The 13242-nt window shown below is 38.9% G+C and overlaps 1 protein-coding gene across 3 annotated transcripts in view; it reads right to left on the bottom strand.

The window, feature by feature from the left end:
* Positions 1-13242, bottom strand: part of LOC136031703 (disks large homolog 5-like) — a 157601-nt gene that overhangs the window by 94630 nt on the left and 49729 nt on the right. For all 3 annotated transcript variants that reach the window (XM_065711398.1, XM_065711400.1, XM_065711399.1), the window contains exons 9-10: positions 10638-10766; positions 4959-5143 (exon numbers count right to left, since the gene is read on the bottom strand). In XM_065711398.1, the coding sequence (XP_065567470.1) occupies positions 4959-5143; positions 10638-10766 (314 nt within the window). The remainder of the gene's footprint in view (positions 1-4958; positions 5144-10637; positions 10767-13242) is intronic.

The following is a 13242-nucleotide window of genomic DNA, read 5'->3' as shown; positions in this document are numbered from 1 at the left end:
ACTGTTCTTCCAACGCGGGGTATTATGAGAATGAAATCCCTTTAGGTGATTCAGCTGTTAAGCCATGTGAGAGCATTACCTACCTTGGTTTACCAATCGGTCGAAGCCTCTACTCGACAGGAACGTTGCTTTTACGACACGTAGAGGCAAAAATCCGGATTGCTTACGGATCAATCATTGGTAACAGACATCGATTCTGCCGTAAATTTCTTGCGTCGCTGTATATTGCCATTGCCCTCACACATGTACTGTATATAGCAACTTTTTGAAAGTATTTGTCGTCCACCCAATGTTCAAAAGTAAGAGTTCTGTTTTTTCGATTCGCGAAGTTCCTTCTGAGTCTTCCTCCGTGGACGAAGAACTCGTATATCATGCGCAAATACGGAGTGTCCAATCCAACAGTTTGTATTAACCGGGTCATAGAGAATTTCCTGGAAAAGGCTAAGGGAAGGACGAACCCGTGGCTAGCTATCATGTGTCAGTAGTTTTGTTAGTGAACATAGTGTATGTTTACTTATGGTTATGTTCGTAGTGTGATTTTCTTCTTTTTTTTTTCATTCATACTCCGATGTAAATCTAGTGAATTTTCGGGTAATAAAAGTACTTACTTACTTACTTAGCTTAAAATTCGGTCAAATCGACGCAAGTCTCGACACCATTTGAAATGCCTGCCTATTTACTAATCTACCTAGGCTTATGAAATCTGCGCTCTTATTGCAAAGAGAATACAGTTCTTGCATTTCAGTTTCTTACAAAACATAGGATGTGTGAAGGTGAGATTTTCATAGAAAAAAAAAAGGACAGAATCCAGTATCATCCTGTTATGACGAAGACCATCCATTAAAAATTAAACTGTTGTTATTTTTTAATATTTGCTATAATTCACGCAGCCTTTCTGAGAGTTTAAAATTCAACTGAACTAACAGAATGCTCAGCGCCACTTCATGAGTCATTTTGTCGGTTGATCAAAGCAAAATTCATATCTTTAAACCGGCAATTTTTTTGGTCATATTTACTACACCCACAGGGCTTACAAATACGGTCCTTCTCATAAAGAAAATACGTCTCTTTAGTTCCAATTTCGGCAGAACATAGGATAAGGAAATCTACGGTCCTATTTCTAAGTTTTAGAAGTAGGGGCTAGCAAGAATTTCTCAGAAAAATAACTCCCAAAATTTTTATTTTTTAAATCTAAGAAATTAAAGAAGAAAATAGCGTTTTTATTGCTGAGGCGTTTCCAAATTTTAACAACTGAAGTAAGAAATATCCAAGTATTCCCACTAAGTATTGCAGCTCAATGTGATGGAAGGCTGGACATCCCAGCAAACTGCCTACCTCCAATTCAAAAGGTGCCAACGCACTAAGGTCACCAAAGGCATGGGGAATAATCGGTTAACCAGATTCCAACGAAACATCATAAAAAAGTTGGACCAAAACAGGTCAAACCGTGCTACGGCGTTCCCTGTAAGCGACGCGCCAAGGAAATCGACGATCTTGTGAAAAATCTGTAACCTGGTCCTGCGTCAGTGATATCACACAAAGTAAGCCTGAAGATAGTAAACCTGGAACGTGTGTCTCATGAAGAACGACGTAACGCAAACTCTCACCACCGCAGAATTTCATCACTATAGCTTGGATGTGTTATGCCAAATGGAAGCGAGGACCAGATGACCAGAGCAAAAAGACCATTCATGACCCAACTACTGGCGAGAAATGTCATCTCTACAACCCTGGATCCAGCGACTGATCCAGCCTGCATGAGGTTGAATCGTCCTATAGGAAAAGACTGAGTCAGCTCTTCTCGAATCGGAGCCGAGATCAAACCACATTGTGTAGATCAGGATGCTTGGGCGACTCCTCAATATAACAATTATAGTTGCTTTCGCACCCATTAGCGACTCACCTGACCTTCAGAAGGATATTTTTTACGACCAGCTGCAAAATACAATTGGTAGGTGCCCAAAACGAGATCAGCTACTGCTTGGAGGAGACTTTAACGCCAGGATTGGCCCCCGACTGGATCCTTCCAAATATGCTACAATTTGACCGCAAGGATATGGTGATCGACTTACCAATGGCACGCGGCTGTTTCGTCTCGCATACATAAGATCCTATCATTATGAATATGTTCTTCCAGCACAAGAATGCCCACACATTTACATAGAAATTTAGAGATTTCTTTGCTCAGCCCGATTACATATTGATTCACCAGAGATGGAGTTTATCAGTAGTCAACTGTCGAGTGTCCAGGGGGGCCAAAACCGAGTCAAAGAACGGCTCAGACCATTTCCTTCTTACTGCTAAATTAAAGCTGCAGCTATTAAACCGTAAGAGAGCCATACTACCACCTAGATATGACACTGGGAAACTCCAAAATCCCAAAAGTCAGGGGCATATTTAACATGGAATTCAGGAACTGCTTTCTAGCCCTGGAACAAACACAACAGGACAACAGAAGAGAAAGTCATAGAGAGGACATGGTCGAAGATCAAACATATTACGCAAGATGTCGCTGCTCAGGTCATTGGAGAGAAAACAAAGATACAAAAAGTGGTGCACCGCCGAAACATTCACTGTCCTGCATGATCAGAAAAACGAATCGAAGAAGACGGTATTCAGAGAGCTTCACAAGAAAGCTCATAAGCTGGCAAGGAGAGATGAAAATGCATGCTGGTCAAAGCTGGCCACAGACCTAGAAGAAGCTGCAGCTAGAAACGAAACTCGTAAACACTAAAGGATTCTCAGAGAGCTAAACTTGAAAAAGAAAAGGAGTACCACCACAGAAAATGTGAAAAGGTCAGATGGGGCTATCATCACAGGGCGACTAGAAAGAATGAACCGATGTAAAGAAGATTTCAAGGATCTCTTAAATAGGAGATGCTAGGCTATGCCACAAACTTCGTCCGCCCATTCCAGCCAAAATATGGAATCAGAAGCCTTATCACTCGTGGAGCAGTATTATTACAATGTATCTCCACCTTCGATGGAAGAAGTCAGAAACACCATAAAATCTTTCAAAAAATAGAAAGCCCCGGGTGAGGATTCCCTACCGGCAGAAATATACAAACCAAGTCCGTCGCTCGTTGAAGCCCTAGCGAATCTACTTATTAAAGTCTGGGACGCTGGATATGTTCCCCAGGACTGGCGTAACGCAACTATAATCCCTATATTCAAGAAAGGAGATGAAGGAGACTGTAAAAATTACCGAGGATTCTCATTAATAGACATAGCTGGGAAAATTTTTGCAGCAGTTTTAATGAACAACTTCAGAAAAGAGTGAGATCAACGGACAAGGAAAAGGTTTCTGCCGTGGAATGGGGTGTGTACCCGGCGACTCCTACCCGATGACGTACCCGGCAGTCTTTACCCGGCGACTTCTCCTTCACCAGCTTTTCGTTCACGGATTGGATACTTCCGCAGTCTTTCTTGACTTCATTGCTGCATTTTACTCGATATTACGATCCTTGCTATGACAAATAATGCTCGAAGACGGTGTTCCTGCTAAGAGCATACTATTAGAATACCCCTTGAGTAACGTACAACTATATGGTGAGCAAACATAACTATTTGAAATAACATAATACGTCCGTCAAGGATATCCGGCATCGCCAATTCAAACTCCACCCAGCAAAAAAATATGATAGAAAAGGTAGCGAATATGGCTAGTGAGACAGGACTCGCGGTCAGTATCCCCAAACAAAGTATATTTCAACCAAAGAGAACACTTCTGTATACCTCAGTGGAGAACCTAGCTAGAAGATGGAAGAGTTTAGATACCTAGGGTCATTGATAGATCCTAAATGTGGAGCTACTATTGAGATTCAAGGCAGGATTAGAAAAACTTAGTCTGTCTTTGGCCAGCTCCACAAACCACTTCGGACTAGAAGGGAAATCAATCTCGTGACGAAGCTCAGGATCTACTCAGCATTTGTGCGTTAAATTTTGTCATATAGATGTGAGACCTGGCCCCTCAAGGCGGAGGAAGAGCATCACCTTGCCACCTTTGACTGAAAATGTCTACGGGCCATTAGCAACACATAACTAACGCAAAGAATCAGCAGCCAACGGCTGATAACAGTATGCGGAATAAAGCGTGACGTTTCCATCATGATTAAGAACAGGAGTCTCATGAGAATAGGTCAAGTAATGAGGCACCCGGAAGAGACCCTGACACGCCAGGTACTGCTAGCAATTCCCGTTTTTTCACGAGGAAAAAACAGGTGGCCAGATAAAATCTCCGCCCAACGTCGTCAGAAAGGATGTCGAACCACTTGGGGAGTTCTGAAAGTATGGTCACAAATAGGACAAGGCGTGGCTGGAGTTTCTTCGACCGCTCCCAGAAGACAGAACCCAATGGAAGCATTGGAATCAGCAGCTTCTAGATGCCGAGTTGGGCTGAATAGTCTCTGTCTTGTCTTAAACAAGTAAGAAGTAATTCTCCCTACCTTATTTAGAGGTTTCTGTAGCGGTTTTATATACGTCTAAAAGGTATTAAGATAAATAATTGAACAATAATTCAAATAAGAACCAATTAAAAGAGTGGTAAATTTAATTAAGGAATGGTGAATTATTTGAATTATGGTCAGTCATTGTTAGGTTTCGATTTTTCAAATTTCAGAAGAGGAGCCGGAGGAGGAGGTGGTTCATTTCTGCCCCTATCCTCGATATAATAAGATATTTGCGATTGTTTACTAAAATATTCTTCAACATGTTTTTATGTGTTCGCCTACCTTTACGCTTTTCGGATGCAGAACTCGAACCTTCAAAACATACCTATTTGTTTAGTAATAATTGCCATATTTGCACCAAAATAAACGATCGGGTGAAAAAAAAAAAAAAGCTCGTTATCAATGCTCAAGCTGTATAATCAAATTCAGCCGCCCCCACAAAGCTGAAATTTTATCAACTTAAAAAACTACCTGCAGATTGTGAATGGCTAAAAAAAATGAATTATTTACCTGTCCTTCTTTTCAGTATCATAGTCGCGGCGCAATTTAATCCCATCAATGCTTCCGCCAATATCATTCTGTTCCCCAAGTCGTTTTCTCAGTTCATTCACTTCTTTGATAGCTTCATCTCGGTCGAGCAGCGCTGAGGCCACTTCTCTTCGCAAAGACTCAGCCTGATAATGAAGAGCTTTGACCTAGGAAAAAAAGAAAATAAAAAATCCCAAATTCACTTTTATTAAGGAGAGGGGGATAGAAACACAGTCTAAGTGAATTCAGGGGGATTCTGCATCCCTTTCCATAATGTATCCAAATACGTGTCTAACTGTGCTTTTTGAAGAAACTGTGGCACTAAAAGGATGATTTTCTTAAAGCCTATATGTGAATAATGCCGAGATTTAGCTATTTCTAACTTTGAGCAAATTAGTTTTTTATATGGTTTTCTGATTGGCTGAAAAATTCTATGAACAATAATTATTAGCCTAAGTTAACGCTAAGTCTCGGTATTAGTGAAGGTTTCATTGCAAATGGCCCATTAGTAATTTTTCACTCATAGCTTTTTTTCTCGTAAACCAGAGGACCAACTAAGTACACCAATTTAAATCACTATCTAAAATGAACATTCATTTTCTTTATATCGCCAGTCGGATATCAAAAGGTCGAATCTCCATAATTGCAAACTTTCAGAAAAGTAAAAAAAAAAACAACCGAACAACTTTTCCTTTCCCCTCAGATAACCGTTAAACTAAACGGATTACTACGTGAAATCGATATATATCAACTCGATTTTGTTTTACGGCTACGGAGGGACAACAAAAAGTCGTACTTCTTTTTGCTCTTGCGAAAATTCACAACTATAGAGTTATGACCTTTTGATACCCGACTTACGATATAATGTATATAAAGACTTTTTATATCAGGTGCAGAGGGAAAATTGGCAGCTGTGCTGGCCTTGGTGCTGCAGTGTGCTGGAGTGAGTTGTTAGCAGTAGTATCAGCAGTTTCAGCAGTAGTATCACCTATGTGTTCCTATTGTTATTTAGGAAAATTGGCAGCTGTGCTGGCCTTGGTGCTGCAGTGTGCTGGAGTGAGTTGTTAGCAGTAGTATCAGCAGTTTCAGCAGTAGTATCACCTATGTGTTCCTATTGTTATTTAGGAAAATTGGCAGCTGTGCTGGCCTTGGTGCTGCAGTGTGCTGGAGTGAGTTGTTAGCAGTAGTATCAGCAGTTTCAGCAGTAGTATCAGCTATGTGTTCCTATTGTTATTTAGGAAAATTGGCAGCTGTGCTGGCCTTAGTGCTGCAGTGTGCTGGGGTGAGTTGTTAGCAGTAGTATCAGCAGTAGTATCAGCTATGTGTTCCTATTGTTATTTAGGAAAATTGGCAGCTGTGCTGGCCTTGGTGCTGCAGTGTGCTGGAGTGAGTTGTTAGCAGTAGTATCAGCAGTTTCAGCAGTAGTATCAGCTATGTGTTCCTATTGTTATTTAGGAAAATTGGCAGCTGTGCTGGCCTTGGTGCTGCAGTGTGCTGGAGTGAGTTGTTAGCAGTAGTATCAGCAGTTTCAGCAGTAGTATCACCTATGTGTTCCTATTCTTAGGCATTATTGAAGTGAATCATTGGAGAGCAGAAGCATATTTACAAGTAAACTTTCCCTTATGTTACCGTTTATCCATTCGTCTAATTTAGCATATGCTCCACAAAATAAAATCAGTCGTCCTAGTAGCCTACCGAATTATCTGGGTAGTTTTGTTTCTGTTTATAAGGGTACGCGTCAAGGTGCAATGAATACTCTATTTAACAACGGCTTCTTAGAAGCTCAATCAAAATGCACATCCTTATGCATTGAGGCAGCAACAAATGCGACAGTTGTCTATTATGCGGATGTTGATAACTAATCTTAGCCGGACGATACAGAATGTTAAGAAAAACTTCAGCATACTTAAGAGTGAACAAGCTAAGCTCGGTTTCAAATTTAAAACTAAAAATCTGATGTTCCCTTTTTGAATTAAAATAATTCGGTTCCCACTCCATCAGTCAAGTTGGGACGTTCTTTAGTAAAGCCATTTGAAAAACTTGTTTACCATGGCCTTCCTATAGGGCTATCCCTAAAATAAGCCCGTTTGTTTTGCACCTTGAAAAAAAAATGTGGTTCATATTCTGCTTTAGCTGTCCGAAAAAAAAACTTTCGACCGAATAATCCTTGCTTAATTCTACAATTTAATATTACTTCCACATTTCATATAAAGAGCACCATTTTGGAAAATTTTCACACAAATAGATTAACGTAAATTCCGTTCAATATATTTAAAATTGGCAAAACATTCACTTCATTTACCCCCTTGGACCCGAAATTCAGCATTAATCCGCAAATATAAAATAGCCGACCCACAAATAGCTCTGTTGAAACTTATTTTGACACATAACCGGAAAATCAGTTTTCATCCTTAATATATATACAGAGATATTTAAAGTTGTATGAATGAGACAGTCGTTCAGTGCTTAAAAGGTAATTTGTATTATATGTTGGTGTTTTCATTCCCTTGTTTGTCATTTAATCTATTTTGTGCTCAGTCTTTGTGTACTTTTTGTATTGTTTGACGGGTTAGAATTAAATAAATATAATTTTGCCTCATAAATTTTTGATACTGTGTTATACACACAGCTTAGATACCAATACAGTTATGAAAACTCGATTTGTTTTTGGGACACAGTTCGCGGTTGCGATGCTAGCGGCTGGAGACAGGAAACTGGAATTGGTATTTAAGCTGTGTATGCAAAAAAATAAAATTGCGTTCCCGCCTATGGTGTTGTAGTACGATCTACGCGCCGGAGCGAGGGGTTGGACGAGGCGCCAAGTTCAGAGCTCTGTACCAAAACCTTCTCTAGGGCAAGATAGGAGTCTTCATAACTGTATTGGTATTTAAGTTGTGATTATACAGTATTGGTTTGGACAGCCCACAGTCATGGTCAACCCGAAGTCTGAACGAACTGAGGCAGTAACCGGAATCATTACATCCTCCCAGTGACGAACCGTTAGGATTTGATAAATCCGGCAACTTGTTCGGTTTGTTCAGACTTCGGTCTAGCTGTGACTGTGAGGCGTGCACGGAACTTAATTTCTGCTGAGATCCGGTAGTCCAAACGCTTAGTTCCTATAAAAAAAAAGGATGCATTTTTTTTATTATGAGTAATCGGTAAATCAGATTTAGTTGTTATAAAATTTTATACATTTTGTAGGTCTTGTTTAGTTAGCGTTGGATCCAAGATGGTGTAGACAAAATTTTAATTTGTTTTTGTTTGTCGCGTGACGGAAAGATCGACCTATTCGTGGGAGCTGTCCGTGAGTTGATTTTTTATCCCTTATCGATTAAATTCAGGCGTAGTTTATTATGAATTTTTATTATTAGTAATTATTACGTATTAGTTATAATAACGGGCTATTGAGCCCATTGGGATATTGCCTATTTATTTAAATAAATGGAACTTGAACTAATGTATTTTGGGACTGGTTATGCTATCATATTAATAGCGGAAGAGCCGGCATTTCTAGTTCTTTATCTATCAAAAATCCTACCTCATAAGCTTTTTTCTACCTCCCTACACCAGAATTGTCACCAAAATCAGTTCCTAAAGTTCTGCAATTGTCCAAATTTGCGCGCAACATGGCAATTTTCGGTGCTAAAGTCCAAAATTAACTGTAATAGTGCTAAAATAGAGAAAAACAGCACTTTCATGCTACAGGTGACAACCCTGAGCATGTGCAACACATAATGAAATAGTACTAAAATATCGCTTTCGTGCTACAGGTGGCAACCCTGTCCTACACTCGCTACAGTTGGCAGCCAAGACCATCAGCTCTTATATGATGTAACCATACCATCATTCCAAGTCAAGCTTTCTGTTTTTTTGTTCGTTTTTTTTTCAGTGATTTTCTTTTTGGGATGTTCATGTATATGTTTATTGTCATGGTTCTGAAGCCGTTCTGAAAATTCTAGCTTCATCTTAACCAGATAATTATTGGTTTATTTTTCAGGACACTTGATTTTACATCCATAAATAGCTATCAGAAAGTGGGTCACTTTAAACTGGTGTTACCAAAAAAAAATACAATATTCACCCGAAAATTTAATAGCTTCATTATTTTCGATTTGCCCGAGGCTCAAGAAACATATACCAGAAAAATGCAGCATCGAATAGTATTTGAGCAATGGTAAAACCCCCAAAACAGAAACTGAGCCTTAAGCTAGGTTCTAACTACAATCAAATTTTTGTTTTTGCGATATTTAGCAAAATTTTTCAATTCTCAAAATTTTTAGTGTTTTTTATCTTTGACCAAAAAAACTGATTTTTTTTCTACCAGTTTTTTGCTAGAAAGTAGGAAGCAAAAGCGCAAGTTGTTATGCTTTTTATTTTTGTTTGATGTGAGCAAAAACAAAAGGCCATTAACGTTTGAAATTAAGCTAAAAGAACAATAAACATCAAATTAATTTACAATAATGTTTGCGCAACGTAACATGCTTATTGAATCCAGATGTTCTCACCAAAAAAAGTGTTTTTATGTGGGTGGAAATTTGATTCATTCCTTTTTCTTAATCAGCTGAAAAATTTGTTTTTCCAGCAGAAAAAATTCTGTTTAAAATGAACTCAGATTTGATACTTCCTTTAACATCAGGACTTACTCTTTGGAATTCCCTTTTTTCGATTCTTTTTTTTTAGGAAGGCTAGAACACCTCATTTTTAACTTATCAGGCAGAATTCATATAGCGATGCTATTTAATCATTTTTGGTCCCATCTTTCGTCAAAATTAAATAATAAAAAAACTTTTTTCAAAAAAATAAAGAGCGATGTTATAATTCAAAATGGACGAAAATTATCGTACGTAAGTGGCGCTACTGCCTCCACACCTCCCTCCGTCATGCTAAATATTGAATAATGTTTCTCGAGAGTATTTTATGATGTAAAAACTGTAGCCAGTTAGTAAGTGTTTGTGTTTTATCTATGATTGCCTTTCGAAAAACTTAAATAAGAATGGAACTGTTGGAACTGTAACTAAATGAAACTTTTGGAACTGAATAGAACTGTAAAGCAAAACAGAACCGAAAAGCCCTTTTATTCCCAAAGCATTACGGTAAAAACTGAAAAATTGTATCACATTACTTTTGCCTTAAAGCATTTATTCTTTAGAAATTGAGCCTTTGTCGAAATCAGAAAATAGTGCCTTTCAGGTTACTATTTTTAACGTTTCCGAGGAAGGGGAGACGCCCAAACCAATGTCGTTAAGGAGGAGCGTTCTTAAACCTCCACCGTGTGCAAGTATAAGCATAATCTTAGGTACATAAAGGACATAACTTTTGTGGCGTGAATAGTTATTCAACTTCAGAAAAAGTAAAAGAAAAATAAACATTTATGTCACTATTTTCCGACTTCCTAGCAGGGAGGGACCAATCTTGGGGCAGAAAGACCCCTCAATGCCCGCTCAGTTTGTAAAGTCAGGAGTTTCATAATAGAAAAACATAAGTTCAAGGCTTTCGAAAGAGATGGTAAGGTAAGTATTCCCAAAGGTGGCGGAGAAAGGGCGCTTTTGAAAGTGAGTTTTTCCAGGGGGTACTCCTTTCAGACGAAGATTACGAAGGGAGGAATTAGTCCATCACCCCTATTGTGAAGGTATAACTATAATAATTGGTTTAAATTACCTCTTCAGTATATTCCTTCATTTTACTTTCAAGCGCCTTGTTCTTTTTTGTTGCTTGATTCAGTTCATCCTGTAACTTTTCAATCTCCTTATGAACGCTGTCACGCTCAGACATTATCATTGAGTATTCCTAGGAATTATAATAAATTAATAAACCAATCACTACTTAATATACATTAATAGTTGGCATTGACAAGCACGTATTTCCACTTTAATAAATTATTCACTAAACATAAACATGGGAGGAGTGGGTTTCACTTACCGTTTGCAGTCTTAACATACATTGAGCTTTTTAACTCCCCGTTTTTTGGACTTCGCAATTCAGTCTTAAAACGTAGCTTTCTCCTTCTGTGGAAAGTGAGATGCACATTAGGAAAAAAATTCATGAAATAAAATCCATGAGCGAACTTTTTAAATAGAGATTTGTGTGGCAGAAGACAACACTCGTCATGGCAGCTACCTTTAAAATATCCAGTTAAATATAAAGAAACGTGTGATTCTCCGCCTTTCTGCAGCCTCCACTCGAGTGAAACCTGCAAACACGTCGCTCGGGGGTAGGATCAGTTTTATGAGTCTCTTCATCTGTATGAATGGATTGAGGATACTCTTGGTGAGTCTGCGTGACTTGGCTGGTAACAATGCTACTGCATTGAACAGATACATCAGTATTGGGACATTTTGATTACTCTTATTACAGAGGTTTAAGCAGTTTTAACAGGTAAAAAGAAAGAATCGTCCCGATGGCTTCTGCAGAGCGAGAACTATGTCTGCATCAATTTCAGCTCAGGCCGCATGCATGCGGTGTAAGCATTGATGGCAGACGAGAGGCTGTCTTTAGTCGTTCCATCACATATGAGACAACTCAGGTCAGAACCTGGAAAGTCTTTTCTTTCCACCGTCATTTAACGGTTAAGAAGAACAAGTTATCTCTTTACAGGTTCACCACATTGGAAGATAATGTAACCTCTACCTCCACCCCCCAAGACAAAGCATATTATTCAAATGAGGAGGTGGAACAAGTTTTAATTGAGAAGAAATCTAAAATGTTGGTGTTCATTGACCACCAGCTTTATGAAGAAGAAAGGGTTAAGAAATCAAAATATAGCAGGAAAAGAAGGATGTAGAAAATTCCTGGGAAGTTTACTATCAGGTCAAACGGACTTGACGAGAATTTATTACTTGAAATTCGATTAAAAAACAAATATTAAGTAGGTCACTCAATTAAACACTGATTATTTACCTCTTGGTAGAAGAGCAAAGCATGTTGCTCAGATTAAAAAAAAAAGTGCCCAATGCGCAATGTGTGGATGTATAAATGGCACTTTGTTCCATTTGATGTGCGAAGGCAAAAATTGAAAGGTTTAAGAGATAAAATCTTTGGGAATCTGGGAAAATACTTCCACGTATGTACTGAACCGAGGCAACACTATAGCGTTTTCTATGGTAAAGGCCATAAGGCTTCAATGTTTATTTTTTTCCCAGAGGCACTTCATAAGGAAGGGGTGGTCGTAAAAACTTCGGGGGCGGGGGCCTCTTTCGATTGAAAATTTTAGTCTCCTTTTTAAGAGTCAAAAGTGACTGAAAGGCAACTAGCCAGCCGCTCCCCACCACACGCACACCCTTTTTTCCCCCCAAATGCATTCAATCAAAATTTTGTGATAACCACATTGTTCAATATAGTTCAAAGATCAGATAGCAAAAATTTTGGTGTCGACCCCCCCCCCTCCTGAGTCCGAGGGAGAGTTTTGTAAGTTATAACCTGGGGGCATATAAAGTTTTAGGGGTGATTGTTATGAACTTCAGATGGGGTTAACTTAATTAGAAATTGAGAGTTAAGTTCCACTTAAAGAGTCAAAAGTGATCCGAGGGTAACTAGACCCCCCCCCCCTCCCCACGTTCTCTTTTCCCCAAATGCATCCGATCAAAGTTTTGAGATAGCCATTTTGTTCAAAATGGGCCAAAGATTAGACAGTAAAAAACTTAAGGGACGATAACCCCCCCCCCCCCCCCCAGAGGCCGGGGCCCAGTATTTTTTATGCCCTGGAGGCATATGAAGTTTTTGTGGAAGAGATGGTCGTATAAACGTCGGAGGGGGCTCAAATGATTGTGATTTAAAGTTCTAGTTCCCTTTTTAAGAGTGAAAAGTGATCAGGGGTCAACTAGCCCCCCCCCCCTTCCACGCCCCCATTTCTTCAAATGAATCCGACTGAATTTTGATATAGCTATTTTGTTCAAAATAGACCAAAGACCATAGAACAGAACTCCGAGGATGACCCAATCTCGGAGTGCCTAAAGCGCCAATGGCACAGTAGGCTTTAATACTTTTACAGTTAGGGAAGGGGGTAGTAGCCAAACTCTTGCCTGTAGTGATCTTTCTTCATTTTAAGCTTGATTTGCATCTTCAATTTGAGTTTTACTCGTTTTAAGATTTAGTCATCACTTAAATTAGTACCTGTTGTATGTTTGTTTGCTGGGATTGTTTATTTAATTCTGTCCATTTTGGGTTTCATTTATTCTTCAACGGTGATTTCTGGTCGTTTTGAATTTGAATTATTATAGTTTTTATTGCTGATCTCAAGTTTAATATGGCCTTTACTTCTTTAAAA

This window comes from Artemia franciscana, chromosome 10, assembly GCF_032884065.1.
Source record: "Artemia franciscana chromosome 10, ASM3288406v1, whole genome shotgun sequence".
In the NCBI taxonomy this organism is placed as follows: domain Eukaryota; kingdom Metazoa; phylum Arthropoda; class Branchiopoda; order Anostraca; family Artemiidae; genus Artemia; species Artemia franciscana.
The sequence above is the reverse complement of the archived record's forward strand: the minus strand, read 5'-3'. Positions and strand labels throughout refer to the sequence as shown.